We start from the raw sequence: 14,726 nt of genomic DNA, 5'->3' as shown, positions 1-14,726 counted from the left end.
TGCCGGCCGCGCCCAGTGGAGCGCTGCATGAGCGCCATGCAGGCCGGGACCCAGATGGTGAAGCTCCGCGGAGGCGCCAAGGGCCTCGTGCGCTTCTTCTTCCTGGACGAGCATCGCTCCTGCATCCGCTGGCGGCCCTCGCGCAAGAACGAGAAGGCCAAGAGTGAGTGTGGGGGCTCCCAGGGCCGCCGGGGGGGAGGGGGGGCCTGCCCCGGGGAGGCTGTGACGGGCCCGCCCCGCAGTCTCCATCGACTCCATCCAGGAGGTGAGCGAGGGTCGGCAGTCGGAGGTCTTCCAGCGCTACCCCGAGGGCAGCTTCGACCCCAGCTGCTGCTTCAGCATCTACCACGGCAGCCACCGCCAGTCGCTGGACCTGGTCTCGCCCAGCAGCGACGAGGCGCGCACCTGGGTCACCGGCCTGCGCTACCTTCTGGCCGGCATCAGCGACGAGGACAGCCTGGCCCGCCGCCAGCGCACCAGGGACCAATATCCTGGCGGGCACGGCCGGGCCGGTCGCACGTGTGGGGAGCGGGAGAGGGAAGGGGTGCGGGGGCTGGGGGCCGGGGCGCGCGGGGCCTGCGAGACCGTGTTGCCCCCTAACTCGCCCCAAAGTGGCTGAAGCAGACGTTCGACGAGGCCGACAAGAACGGGGACGGCAGCCTGAGCATCGGCGAGGTCCTGCAGCTGCTGCACAAGCTGAACGTGAACCTGCCCCGGCAGCGGGTGAAGCAGATGTTCAAGGTGAGGCCCGGCCGGGGCTGCGCCACGTGGGGCTCCAGGGCTCAGGGGCGTGTCAGGGGCAGGGACGTGTGGGGGGGCAGGGGCGTGTCTGGGGCAGGGGCGTGTCTGGGGCAGGGGCGTGTCGGGGGCAGGGGCATGTAGGGTGGGGCAGGGGCGTGTCTGGGTCAGGGGCGTGTTGGGGGACACAGCTTGGCCAGCGGAGCTGGGCGCTCGGGGCAGGGGCTGGTCAGTGAGGAGACCACCCACAGGAGGCTGCACCCACTTTCCCACCTAATGGGGTGCACTTTTCCTGGTGGGATGCCGGTGCCACATGCCCCTGATGGGCAGCAGGCCTGGTCCCCAACCACCTGGTGTGAGAAGCTGGGAAAACGCACCTTCAGCCGAGCAGAGGCCTGTCCTGTCGGTAATTGGGGCCTCATTCTCACTGCAGCCGGGAGAGCCTACACTAGGCACACACACACACACACACACACACACACACACACACATGCTTGCACACACACAGGCACACATATGTGCACATATAGGTACACACAGGCGCATGCATGCAGATGCACACACATGTGCGCATCTAGGCCCTCGTTGGCACATGCATGCACACACGTGTGCACACATACGCATGCACCACTCACGCAGCCTGACCGCTCTGCCAGGTGCAGCCCTGGCCCTCCTGCTGGGCTCTCGTGACAGACGGTGGTCACGCTCGGCGGGAGCGGGGGAGGGAGGCCGAGCAGCTCCGCTGGGCGGTGTCAGCACCGCAAGGCCCTGTCCGCCGCGATCGCCCGATCGGAGGGAGACGTGTGGCGGACGCAGCGTGGCCGGGCGTCGCGTCACTGTGTCTGAGAGGACAGCGGGTGTGGGCGAGGGCCAGCGAGCCCTCGGGCCTCGGGGCCTAACTAGCACCTGGTGGCTCCCGGGCGGCTCCCAGCACGGCTGCTGGTCCGTTTGTGGGGAGCAAAGCAGCCGCCCGACCCCGTGGGGCTGGGGGGCTGGGCAGTCGCTCTGCCTTTCAGGTCTCACGGAGCATTTTTATTTTAAAAAAATGTGCTTTTATTGATTTTTTAGAAAAAGAGGAAGGGAGAGGGATAGAGAGATACTAGTAAAAACATGAGTGAGAGAGAAGCATCGTTGACTGGCTGCCTCCTGCACGGCCCCTGCTGGGGATGGAGCCCACAACCCGGGCACGTGCCCTGACCGGGAATCGAGCCGTGACCTCCTGGTTCATAGGTCGACGCTCAACCACTGAGCCACCCGGGCTCATGGAGCATTTGTAGCCACCGCCGGGGACAGCAGCTGGGTGGAGAGCAGGCAGCCCCCCCCCCATCCGGCTGTGCTGCTCAGGCAGAGCCCAGTGGGCACACGGCCACCCTGTGCGCCAGGCAGACGGCCTCTGTGCTTGGCTCCAGCCGCCCCTGGAGGGGGGGGGGGGTGCCAGACCGGCCCTGTTCGAAGGGACCTCTGACCTGCACGGCCCGTCCTGGCAGCTCAGACGCCCGGCTGCCCTCAAACCTGCACCGGGCACGCCAGGCCCTTGGCATCTGCTGGGCCCCCTCGCACGGGGCTCTGGCCCGTCCCAGCCTTGGCACGGGTGCCCGGCACGGGCACTTGGGTCCTGGAGTGAGACGCTGGGCCCCGCCGGGCGCCCGCCTCAGTGCCAAGCCACAGTGCCAGGGAGGCAGCCACCAGGAGCACAGGCCGGGACCCAGCTTTCCCGGGAGCCCTGCTCTCGTTGGGGGCGGGATGTGGGGGTGGCTGTGACCTCCTGGCTCATTGGTGATGCTCCTGCTTCAGAGGGGCCTCGGGGACCTGGCCCCCACCCCCGCCACCCCGCCTGTGCGGCCACAGAAGGAAGCACTAGCCAGCCGGTCCGGGTCAGGCGAGCGCCGCTGTCCATGGTGCTGCCCGCCCCTCGACGGGGGTCACCTCCAGCCGGTCATGTTCCCGGCCTGTCCCCACCTGCACCCCGCTGGGGCAAAGAACCATTTTCAACACTCAGGGTATTTTTTAAAATATTTTTTACTGATTTCAGGGAGGAAGGGAAAGGAGAGAGAGGGAGTGATAGAAACATCAGTGATGAGAGAGAACCATTGATCGGCTGCCTCCTGCACGCCCCCTGCCGGGGTTAAGCCCACGGCCTGGGCATGTGCTCTGACCAGGAATTGAACTGTGACTTCCTAGTTCATAGGTCAATGCTCAGCCACTGAGCCACGCCAGCCGGGCAGCACTCAGGGTCTGAGCAGCACCTTCTAAGGGTCTCGTTCTTGCCACGGGCAGGGACTCCCAGCTTGTAGCTCCTCAGGGCCTGGCGGCCCGGCCTGTCACTGGGCACCCTTGTCCTCGGGTCTGTCCCCGGCCTTGAGCCCTGGGCAGGGCAGCACCTGGGCCGCGGCGTCCCCAGGGCCTGGCCCCTCGGAGGTGCCCCTGAGGCCGTTGTTCATGAGGGGCCCACGGCTTGTTGAGGTGCCAGTGGCCTTGCCCCGGGGGGTTCCCGTGGGCGCTGTGTGAGCCACTCTCTGCAAAACGCCGACCGTGGCCAAGACCAGCGTCCTCTCGCCTCCACTGTGGAGCCGGGACCCGTGCACGCCATGGCCCGGCGCCCGTCTGCTCGGCGGCACCCATTGTCACTACAGGCGCCCAAGCCAGGGTGGGCGCTGGCTCCAGGGGCTGCTGGCCCGCCGTGCGGGTCACGGGCTGGCTCAGCTGCGGGTCCCCTCGGGAGGCTCGGAGGCGGGGAGGGGGAGGGGCACTCTGGCCTCCGTGCTGAGTCAGGGGGTGCCGGGGAGCGATCGCGGGCCGTGACCTGGGCAGTGGCGTTGGAATGAGGAGGGTGGCTTTGCGGGGACGACTGAGAAGTGGGGGTGGGGCCCTAGTCGGTTTGGCTCGGTGGATGGAGCGTCGGCCTGCGACTGAAGGGTCCCGGGTTCGATTCCGGTCATGGACAGGTACCTCAGGTGCAGGCTCCTCCCTGGCCCGGGCCCTGGTCGGGGCGTGTGCAGGAGGTAACCAGTCGAAGTGTTTCTCTCACATCGATGTTTCTGTCTCTCCCTCTCTCTTCCACTCTCTCTCTAAAAACCAATGGAGAAATGTCCTCGGGGGAGGGTTAGAATAAAGGAAGTGGGGTGGGCCCGGGGGACCCCTGTGGGAGGGGCTGGGTGGGCCCGGGGGACCCCTGTGGGAGGGGCTGGGTGGGCCCGGGGGACCCCTGTGGGAGGGGCTGGGTGGGCCCGGGGGACCCCTGTGGGAGGGGCTGGGTGGGCGCCGGGACCCACGGCCTCACGCTGCAGGAGGCGGACACGGACGACCAGCAGGGCACGCTGGGCTTCGAGGAGTTCTGCGCCTTCTACAAGATGATGTCCACCCGCCGGGACCTCTACCTGCTCCTGCTGGCCTACAGCGGCCACAAGGACCACCTGGCCGCCGCCGACCTGCAGCGCTTCCTGGAGGCGGAGCAGAAGGTGGGCCCGCGGGGCGGGCACCCCGGCCTCCAGAGGGAGCCCCCCACGACCACGGCAGGGTCTTCGGTGTGGGGCCCCCGTGGGCCTGGGCTTCCCCGTCCCGCCTCCCCACCTGTTCCTGTTCCCACCATGGGGTCTGGCTGGCTCCGCCCCCTGAGCTGGAGGCCTTGGGGAGCAGCAGGGGGCCAGGCGAAGGGCAGGAGCCTGGGCCCCGGCTCCTCCGGGGGATGTGGGCCGGGCCCTGCCCCTGCCACGCCCGCCCCCGGCCACAGCACTCAGGGCCCCTAACGTGGCCATGGGGTGGCCCCGCCGATGGGGCCGAAGAGCCCTTCCCTGCTGGAAGGATCCTGAGAGCCAAAGCCACGTGACGCCCCGGTCTGCTGACCACAGCCCATCACGTGATGCTGGAGGTGGCCAGCGAGCCCCGGGCAGGGGAGCCCCGGGCAGGGGAGCCCAGGGCAGGGCCAGAGCCACGCCCGCTGCGGGCAGCCCTGACCCGGCGTCAGAGCCGGGCGGGAGGCGGAGGCCCGGCGAGTGACGGGCTGGCCCGGCTCTGCCCTTCTCCGGCCCAGATGACGGGGGTGACGCTCGAAAGCTGCCAGGACATCATCGAGCAGTTCGAGCCCTGCCCCGAAAACAAGAGCAAGGGGGTGCTGGGCATCGACGGTGAGTGGGCGTCCCCGTCCCAACGCCATCCCAGGCGGCCGTGGGGTGTGGGGGCGCCGAGGGGCAGCCTGTGGGCCTGGACGGCAGCCTGTGCAGCCGCTCCCTGCTCTGGGGGGGCGGGGCCAGGGGCTGGGGGGCCGGGGGATCCCGAGACGGCCCGGCACCAGGGCTGAGCCCCCCCCGATGCCCCCAGGCTTCACCAACTACACGCGCAGCCCGGCGGGCGACATCTTCAACCCCGAGCACCACCGCGTGCACCAGGACATGACGCGGCCGCTGAGCCACTACTTCATCACCTCCTCCCACAACACCTACCTCGTGGGCGACCAGCTCATGTCCCAGTCGCGGGCCGACATGTACGCCTGGGTGCTGCAGGCCGGCTGCCGCTGCGTGGAGGGTGCGTGCGGGGCTCGGGGCCGCCACCCCCAGCCGGAGGGCCGGGCCTGGCCACGGGCCGGCGTGTCCCGTGTGGGGGTGGCCCGGGAGCCCTGGGGGTCTCTGGGCGGGGTGTCTCCCTCGGCTGGGCAGGGTGGTCACGGAGCCAGGGGCCCCCTCTGTCGGAGTTCACGGCCGTGGGGCTCCGGGCACGGCGGCCGGGCGCTGACACGTCTCCTGCCCGCAGTGGACTGCTGGGACGGGCCGGACGGGGAGCCCATCGTGCACCACGGCTACACCCTGACCTCCAAGATCCTCTTCAAAGACGTCATCGAGACCATCAACAAGTACGCCTTCGTCAAGAACGAGTGAGTGGCCCTGGCTGGGGCGGCTCAGTGGATAGAGCGCCGGCCTGGGGACTGAAGGGGCCCGGGTTCGATTCTGGTCAAGGGCACATACCTCGGGTGCAGGCTCCTCCCCGGCCCGGGCCCTGGTCAGGGCGTGCGCAGGAGGCAACCCACCGATGTTTCTCTCACGTCCATGTTTCTCTCTGTCTCTCCCTCTCTTTCACTCTCCCTAAAAGTCAGTGGGAACATATCCTTGGGTGAGGATTAAAAAAAAAAAGAAAAATAAGAACGAGGGAGTGGCAAAGACTGGCCTGGAGGTGGGCCTTGGGGGCTCCTCCCCCCCTGCCCCTGCCCTGCCCACGCCTTTCTGGGCCGCGGCTGGCTCCAGGGTCTCTGCTGAGGACGGCTGGGCCGGGAGTGGCCCCGGAGAGAGGCCAGCGTGCGGGTGGGGTGTGTGGATGCACATGCACATGCACACACACACACGCACACACACGCACATACGCACACACACACATGCGCGCACACACGCGTGGTGACTGCCAGCGCCCACAGCTGTGTGTCTCCACACTAATTAGCCAGCCCTGTGCCCAGACTCCATTCGCTGTCACTCAGCGGCGGCCACAGACACTGTTGACAAAATCCCATTTCATTTCTGGAGCAGCAGCCGCCTCCCGGTGCTGTTAGCATTACCTCCGAGTCTAGGCCGCGAGGAGAGAGGCGGGCGGGGGCGGGGGGGGCAGGGGGGGGCGGCGATGGCCCCTGGATTGCAGGGCGGCCGTCTCAGGCGGAGCTGGACTCACAGGGCCCTGAGGCTGCCCAGGCACCGGTGCTGCGGGGTCTCAGGACCGAGCTCGCCCCCTGCGGGCCGGCAGCATCTCTGCAGACTCAGGGTTCTCCCCTGCCACCCCCCCCTGCCCCGGCACAGGCCCCCCGCCCCCCCACCCCGCCCCGCGCAGGCCCCCTCCCCCCCCCCCCGCCCCGCGCAGGCCCCCTCCTGGCCGGAGACACGGGCGGTGCACACCTTCGCCCAAGACCGGCCGGCCGTCTCCACGTCCCAGGGCTTGCCCGTCGCCCGGCTGCCTCCCGTCTGAGTGACCTACATTTCCTGAAAGGACCGTGTTGTTTTTCTGGCAAAAATGCAAGTAGAATCTGTGCTTGGTTTTTTAAAAAATCAAACAACGGAAGAACAGAAGGAACAGCCCGGCTGCACCAGGCAGGCCCGTGTTCTCCCAGACGCTGCTCTTCAGGGGCCACCGCCGGGCCCGGGGCAGCCGCAGGGTCCCGTCCTCACCCTCGGCCGGTGCTCGCCTGGCGCCCTGGCTTCCTCCGCTCCTGTGAGCCACGACCTCGACCTTCGGTCCCTTCTGCTTTCCTGGAGCTCCAGCGCCTTGGTTTTCGCCTGGGGCAGGCGCGCATGCCTTCTTTTTTCTTTTAAATATATCTTTATTGATGTCAGAGAGGAAGGGAGAGGGAGAGAGAAACATCCATGATGAGAGAGAATCCTGGATCGGGTGCCTCCTGCACCCCCCCCCCCCCCGCACTGGGGATCGAGCCCACAACCTGGGCCTGTGCCCCGAACCCTGACCTCCTGGTTCATAGGTCGATGCTCAGCCCCTGAGCATCTCGGGCCGGGCAAGTGGGCGCCTTCTCCACCCTCAGGCCTCCCCGCGGCCCTCACACCTGCAGGTGCTTTTCAGAGCTGCTGGGGGGCCCCTCCCGGAGCGGCCGGCCGCCCCGAGCATCCCAGGCTCCCGGGGAGACCCCTCTCGCTCCGTGCAGCAGGGCCCCTGGGTCTGCACAGGTGGGCCCACCCTCCCCGGCCTCACTGCCCCCCCGCGTGGGCCGCAGGTACCCGGTGATCCTGTCCATCGAGAACCACTGCAGCGTGGTCCAGCAGAAGAAGATGGCCCAGTACCTGACCGACATCCTCGGGGACAAGCTGGACTTGTCGTCCGTGAGCAGCGAGGACGCCTCCAGCCTGCCCTCCCCACAGATGCTCAGGGGCAAGATCCTGGTGAAGGTGAGCCCTGCCTGCCTCCTGGGGCTGGGGTGCTTCTTGCTGGGCCCTGACTCAGGCAGGGGGGCAGGTTGGGGGCAGGGCGGGGGCAGGGCAGGGGGGCAGGGCGGGGGCAGGGCGGGGGCAGGGCAGGGGGCAGGGCAGGGGCAGGGCAGGGGGGCAGGGCGGGGGCAGGGCAGGGGGGCAGGGCAGGGGGGCAGGGTGGGGGCAGGGCAGGGGGCAGGGCGGGAGCAGGTCAGGGGGGCAGGGCGGGGGCAGGGCAGGGGGGCAGGGCGGGGTAGGGCGGGGGGCAGGGCGGGGGTAGGGCGGGGGCATGGCCCCGCTCCATGGGCTGGGGCTCTGTACCACCTGCCCCTGACCTGCCTCAGTCTCCCCATGGTGGCCACGCCACATGCACACACAGGCGTCCCCCCCCCAACGGCTGCCCCGGCCGGCCCAGCCCCACTGCCTGGGACCCGCACACGCTTGCGAAGAGCTCCCCCTGCCCCTGCGGCTGAACCCGCCCCCACGGCCCCTCCCCCCCAGGGCAAGAAGCTGCCCCCCAACATCAGCGAGGACGCGGAGGAGGGCGAGGTGTCGGACGAGGACAGCGCGGACGAGATGGACGAGGACTGCAAGCTCCTCAATGGGGATGTGAGTGGGGCCAGGGGGGCCAGGGGGCGGCCAGGGGGCTGTGCTGTGGGCCCACAGCCTCTCATTAGCACCCCCGTCCGCCGGGCCGCATCCAGGCCACACGTGGCTCCCCGGGGCCCCGCGGGGCGGCTGCTTTAGGGAGCCCTGTGCCGCCTCCTGCCTGTGAGGCCGTGTGGCCCGAGGCGACGGTGAGCCCGGTGCTGTGAGGTCAGCCTGGCATCCCGCCCCACCTGTGCCCAGAGCACCCAGCAGCCCACAGCCCAGGCCCTGCCCTGGGGGTCAGAGTTCATCAGGGCCCCCTGGGGACTGCCCGGCAAAGAGGGCACGTGGAGGCGACCCGGACCAGCCCCCTGTGGGCCGGGCCGCCTGTCCCCACCCCCCCATCTCCTCAGGCGGCTGGCGGGGTCCCAGGCCCCGAGCTGCTGAGGGAGGGGGCGCTGTGCTCACCGACTTCCTCCCTGCAGGCCCGGGAGCGGAGCCGGCGGGGATGGGCGGGCGTCCTGTGGGTGCTGGCCGGTCCGAGGGCGGCGTCCTGCGGCTGAGGGAGGCGGAGCTAGAGTCGATGGGCCTGGGGTCCGGGCCTGCCTGTCGCTGGGGGGTCAGGGTGGTGAGGACCCGCGGGTGATGCAAGGGAGAGCGTGCGTCCGGCACCGTGGAGAGGCTGAGCCGGGCCCCGGCTCCCTCTGGTCCTGCCAGGCCCCGGGCGGGTCGTCGCGGCTGCCCGAGGGCTGGGACTGACGCCAGGCCGGCTCTGGCTGCCCAGGCCTCCGCTAACCGGAAGCGGGTGGAGCACATCGCCAAGAAGAAGCTGGACTCCCTGATCAAGGAGGCGAAGATCCGCGACTGCGAGGACCTGAACGACTTCGCCGTGTCCGCGCTGCCGCTGCCGAGGAGGCCCGGGCACAGGGCCGAGGGCCGGATGGTGAGCCCTGCCGATGCCAGCGTGCACGTGCAGACACCGTGTGTGTCCGCGCACACCTGCATGCACATACACACACGTGTACAACTGCACACACCTGTGTATATAAACCCACACACACCTGCATTTCGGTACACACACGCACACACCTGTACATGTGAACCCATGCGCAGGAAACCTGTGCACACATTTGTGCATGCCTGCACACCCAAACCTGTGCAAACATGCACACCTACACGCACACCTGTGTACACGTGCACATCACCGGCACTTATGCCTGCACAGGACCACAGCCTCCACCATGTTACGGCGGGTAGCTGAGTGCCGGTTTGCCCTGTTTGTGTGGCTGCTCTGTCCCTTTGAGGCCTGGGCCCCCCTGCCCTCCTGCCCCTGCCCCTGCCCCCTGTCCCTTGTCCCCTGTCCCCTGCCCCCTGCCCCTTGCCCCCTGCGGCTCCTCAGGGAGCCATTTGAGCGTTGCCTGGGGCTGGGGGCAGGCCCTCCCAATGTAGGGTCTCCTGAGTGACAGGGAGGGGAAGGCCGGATCTCAGGGCCAAGCCCATCCCGGGGGGCGGGGGGGAGAGCTTCCCAGAGCCCCCCACAGCCTTGTGGGAAAGGGCAGCTGAGCTCTGAGCAGTGTCCTCGGGGACAGAACAGGGGTGCTGTCAGCAGGCATGAGGTGCGGGGGGTGCCAGCCTGGGTCAGCGAAGCTGAGCAGTCGGGGTCCTCGGGGGCAGCGAGCCCCCAGGGCCGTGTGGGCAGGCGGCTGGCCTCGGGCAGGTGGGGTGCAGACCTGTCTCAGGGATCGGGGGCACAGTGTCCCCTAGTTTCTGGAGAGCCCTGCCCACCCCACCACAGACCCACCGCCCTGCACGCCCGGGGGGGGCAGCTCCCCCCCACGGTGAGGAGGGCTGGCCCTGGGGCTTATTCAGATGCAGGTGCGTGTACCACCCCCACCCGGGGTGCAGGGGCAGCTGGCACCACTACAGGCTCGAGGGTCGCTCCGTGCAGGGGGCTGACAGGTGGCCGTTTATTTTCAGTCTCAAGATGTCCAGGGGGGTGGGGGGGAGACAGTGCCTGAGGCTCCAGGGGGCAGTGGGCAGCGTGCCCAGCCGGGCAGCGATGTGAGGCCCCTGCCTTTCCTCGGCCAGGCAGCCCCTGGGCACACCTGGGGGCACAGGAGGGCAGCTGGCTCTGGGCCTTGGTCTGAGCAGCGTCCCCGAGGGGTGGAGGGGAGGCAATCAGGGAAGGCTTCCTGGAGGAGGAGAGAGGAAGCTCGGGCTGAGCCTCCAGGTGTGAGGACGTGGGGGCAGCACCTGCTCTCTCCTGCTGGGGTGACCGGGTGGAGCCACAGAGAATCTGAGGGGGGCCCAGGCAGTGGGTGGGCATCCGGGCCAGCGGGTCAGGGTCACGCCTCCACGTGCTTGTCCATCACGGGCCCGTGGCCTCCGGTGCCCCCCACCCTGGACGCCGAGGAGTCAGGCTGGGGTCCCACATCCCGAGCAGAGCTGGACCAGTTTGTCAGCCTCTGGAGGGGCCTGGGGGCGGGGCTGGGTGGTTGGGGGCTCGGGGGGCTGGGCCTGTGCGTGAGCTTTGGGGATGGGCCGGCTGTGCCTGGGGCAGGGGCCCGGCAGGGAAGGGACCCCGTTAACAGTGCGGCTCAGTCCTGTGGAGCCGGGTCACCGCGGCCGAGGGGAGCAGAGCAGCTGTGGGGGGCAGGGCCGGGGTCCGCCTTAGGAGGTGGAGCCGTGGCCCCACAGGGAGCCGGCAGCGCAAGAGGCGTGGGGCTGCCCTGAGGGTCACATAGGCCGGCTTCGCCGAGGGCGGTCCCTGCCACAGCCGCCGCCTTTGGTAAACACTGAGAACTGGGCGTAATGAGATTCAAGCAGCCCCCCCCCCCCGGAAGGGGCCGCAGCCAGCTCACCTGCTGCCCCCCCTCAGCCCCCTCAGCCCCCTCCTCCGGGAAGGCCGCCTGGCTCCCTGGAGAAGCCGCCTGCCCCACCCGCCTGCCTGGTGCTGGGCTCACCGTCCCTGTCTGCCCCGCCCCCCCAGGCTGAGGAGGACGTGGAGTCCGGGGAGGACGCTGGAGCCAGCAGACACAGCCGGCTGCTCATGCACAGCCTCTCCAAGCGCAAGGTCGGGGGGTGGGGGGGGCTGGGCGGGGGTCCTCCCTGTCCCTCCTCCAGCCCCAGGGCCCGCTGTCCCTCCTCCCAGCACTGCCCTCGGCGCTCCTGGCGGCCTCACCCGCTGCAGGTGCTGGGCCCGGACCCCCGGCTGGGGCGGACGGAGCAGGGGCCTCCGTGGCCCTCCCCGGACCCCACTGGCCAGTGCCCCGAGCTCGGGTCACCCTGCCCGGCTGACAGGGCACTGCAGGGGCAGAGCGGGCCCCGCACCCCGCACCCCCGGGCCTGACCGCCCTCCCTCCACAGAAAAGGAGCCGCAAGCTGAAGAAGGTGGCCAGCGTGGAGGAGGCGGACGAGGACCTGGACCCGCAGGGCAGCCAGAACCGAGGGTCAGGGCCTGCCCCCCAGACCCTCGAACAGACAGTGGTCATTGTCCTGGCCACGGCCAAAGCCAGATGTGCCAGCCCTGGAGGGCTCAGGGCGGGCAGAGGGGCGGGCAGGGGGCCGGGCAGGGGGGCGGGCAGGGGACCGGGCAGGGGGCGGGCAGGGGGCCAGGCAGGGGGCGGGCAGGGGGACGGGCAGGGGGCGGGCAGGGGGTGGGCAGGGGGGCAGGCAGGGGGGCGGGCAGGGGGCGGGCAGGGGGCGGGCAGGGGGGCGGGCAGGGGGGCAGGCAGGGGGGGCGGGCAGGGGGATGGGCAGGGGGGCAGGGGGCGGGCAGGGGGGCGGGCAGGGGGCCGGGCAGGGGGCGGGCAGGGGGACGGGCAGGGGGACGGGCAGGGGGACGGGCAGGGGGGCGGGGGGCGGGCAGGGGGGCGGGCAGGGGGCGGGCAGGGGGGCGGGCAGGGGGATGGGCAGGGGGGCAGGGGGCGGGCAGGGGGGCGGGCAGGGGGCGGGCAGGGGGGCGGGCAGGGGGCCGGGCAGGGGGCGGGCAGGGGGACGGGCAGGGGGGCGGGGTGTGGCTGGGAGGAAGGCCGGCTGGCCGGGCAGGCCCTGCACTTGCTCCAAGAGCGCCATCCGGGGCACAGGTCAGAGAGGGGTCCTCTGGGGGGCTCCGTGCCGCCCACCCCCCCCCCCCCGTGTCGCCTCCCAGCGCGTCCGCTGTGTGTCCACGGCACGTCCTGGGCCTGGAACACGGGCCGACGGACGCTGGACGGACGTTCTCCATGAACCCGCCGACCTGGCGGAACCTGGAGCCACCTCTTGGCCGCGGAGCCAGGCTGGCCTGAGGGGAGGGGCCGGCCCAGGTCCTGACCCCCCGCCCCCCCCCCGCCCCCCGCAGGGCCACCCGGCAGAGGAAGACCATGCAGCTGTCGCGGGCCCTGTCGGACCTGGTCAAGTACACGAAGTCCGTGGGCTCGCACGACGTGGACACAGAGGGTGAGGGGCGCCGGGCGTGGGGGCGCCGGGGGGGCCGGGCCGACCCAGGCCTGACCCCGAGGTGACCCCGCCGTGGCGCCCGCAGTGGCGTCCAGCTGGCAGGTGTCGTCCTTCAGCGAGACGAGGGCCCAGCAGGTCCTGCAGCAGAAGCCGGCGCAGTACCTGCGCTTCAACCAGCGCCAGCTGTCCCGCATCTACCCCTCCTCCTACCGCGTGGACTCCAGCAACTACAACCCGCAGCCCTTCTGGAACGCCGGCTGCCAGATGGGTGGGTGCGCAGAGCCGCCCAGGGCGCGGAGGCCAAGGGGCACGGAGGCCAGGGGGGGCATGGAGGTTGGGGGGCACGGAGGTCAGGGGGCACTGAGGCCAGGGGGGGCATGGAGGTTGGGGGCGTGGAGGCGGGGGGGGGCGCAGAGGCCAGGAGGTCAGAGGGGCACAGAGGTTGGGGGCATGGAGGTCGGGGGGGCACGAAGGTTGGGGGGCACGGAGGTCAGGGGGCACGGAGGTCAGGGGGGGGCATGGAGGTTGGGGGCGTGGAGGTCGGGGTGGCGCAGAGGCCAGGGGGGATGCAGAGGCCAGGGGACGCGGAGGTCAGGGGGGCATAGAGGTTGGGGGCATGGAGGTCAGGGGGGCACGGAGGTCAGGGGGGCATGGAGGCCAGGGCGGGCACAGAGGTCAGGGGGCACGGAGGTTGGGGGACACAGAGGTCAGGGGGGCATAGAGGTTGGGGGCATGGAGGTCAGGGGGGCACGGAGGTCAGGGGGCACGGAGGTTGGGGGGCACAGAGGTTGGGGGGGCGGGAGGTCGGGGGCGGGGGACAGAGGCCAGAAGGGGTACGGCCTGTGCTCTGAGCGCCTCTGCTTGCTTTTCTCTGCGGCTCTGGACCTGCCAACTTCACCCGCCTGGCGCGGGGCTGGGGTCCTCGTCCTCGGGCGCCTGAGGGCTGGGGGGCGTCTGCCTGGACGGACGCATGGCCCTGGCTGTGCGCACCTGTGAGCCCCAGGCCCCGCTGTGTCAGCGACCGCCGGGCTCCTGGGCACCGTGCAGGGTGGCGGGAGGTCACGGCCGGGCACAGACCCCCCCTCGTCCCGGCCTGCAGTTGCCCTGAACTACCAGTCGGAGGGGCGGATGCTGCAGCTGAACCGCGCCAAGTTCAGCGCTAACGGCAACTGCGGCTACGTGCTCAAGCCCCAGTGCATGTGCCAGGGTGAGGGACACGGGGCTACGGGGTGAGGGACACGGGGCTCCGGGGTGAGGGACACGGGGCCCAGGGTGAGGGACACGGGGCCCAGGGTGAGGGGCACGGGGCCCAGGGTGAGGGACACGGGGCTCCGGGGTGAGGGACACGGGGCCCAGGGTGAGGGACACGGGGCCCAGGGTGAGGGGCACGGGGCTCCGGGATGAGGGACACGGGGCTCCGGGGTGAGGGACACGGGGCTCCGGGGTGAGGGACACGGGGCCCAGGGTGAGGGACACGGGGCCCAGGGTGAGGGACACGGGGCTCCGGGGTGAGGGACACGGGGCTCCGGGGTGAGGGACACGGGGCCCAGGGTGAGGGACACGGGGCCCAGGGTGAGGGGCACGGGGACCCAGGGGCGGGCGGGGCTGCACGGCGGGGGTCCCGCTGGCACCTGCGCCCTGGCCTTCGCAGGACCCTCCCTCCTCCTCCGACACCTGGGTTTTCTCCCCGGCCTCCTGCCCCCTCCCCCCAGGCATCTTCAACCCCAACTCCGAGGACCCCCTGCCCGGGCAGCTCAAGAAGCAGCTGGTGCTTCGGATCATCAGCGGGCAGCAGCTCCCCAAGCCGCGCGACTCGATGCTGGGGGACCGCGGGGAGGTAGGAGGGCGCGGGGCGCGCGGGCGGAGGCGAGCCCGGCCGGCCCGGCGTCACCCTGTCCTCTGCGCAGATCATCGACCCCTTCGTGGAGGTGGAGGTCATCGGGCTCCCGGTGGACTGCAGCAAGGAGCAGACCCGCGTGGTGGACGACAACGGTGAGGGCGCGCCGGCCCCCGTGCCCGCCGGCCCGGCCGCAGCACAGCTGCCACGCTGGCGAGGCTGGGCTGACTGGGAAC

The 14,726-nt window shown here is 70.7% G+C and overlaps 1 protein-coding gene across 1 annotated transcript in view; it reads left to right on the top strand.

The window, feature by feature from the left end:
- Positions 1-14,726, top strand: part of PLCH2 (phospholipase C eta 2) — a 51,184-nt gene that overhangs the window by 30,450 nt on the left and 6,008 nt on the right. The window contains exons 3-19 of the mRNA XM_079777892.1: positions 17-163; positions 243-508; positions 613-741; positions 4,026-4,196; positions 4,769-4,862; positions 5,056-5,259; positions 5,485-5,605; positions 7,436-7,607; positions 8,130-8,237; positions 9,001-9,159; positions 11,206-11,289; positions 11,583-11,665; positions 12,556-12,653; positions 12,739-12,921; positions 13,753-13,860; positions 14,366-14,490; positions 14,561-14,645. Of these exons, the coding sequence (XP_079634018.1) occupies positions 17-163; positions 243-508; positions 613-741; positions 4,026-4,196; positions 4,769-4,862; positions 5,056-5,259; positions 5,485-5,605; positions 7,436-7,607; positions 8,130-8,237; positions 9,001-9,159; positions 11,206-11,289; positions 11,583-11,665; positions 12,556-12,653; positions 12,739-12,921; positions 13,753-13,860; positions 14,366-14,490; positions 14,561-14,645 (2,337 nt within the window). The remainder of the gene's footprint in view (positions 1-16; positions 164-242; positions 509-612; positions 742-4,025; positions 4,197-4,768; positions 4,863-5,055; positions 5,260-5,484; positions 5,606-7,435; positions 7,608-8,129; positions 8,238-9,000; positions 9,160-11,205; positions 11,290-11,582; positions 11,666-12,555; positions 12,654-12,738; positions 12,922-13,752; positions 13,861-14,365; positions 14,491-14,560; positions 14,646-14,726) is intronic.

Source organism: Cnephaeus nilssonii, assembly GCF_951640355.1.
Source record: "Cnephaeus nilssonii genome assembly, chromosome: 7".
Classification (NCBI taxonomy): domain Eukaryota; kingdom Metazoa; phylum Chordata; class Mammalia; order Chiroptera; family Vespertilionidae; genus Cnephaeus; species Cnephaeus nilssonii.
The sequence above is the reverse complement of the archived record's forward strand: the minus strand, read 5'-3'. Positions and strand labels throughout refer to the sequence as shown.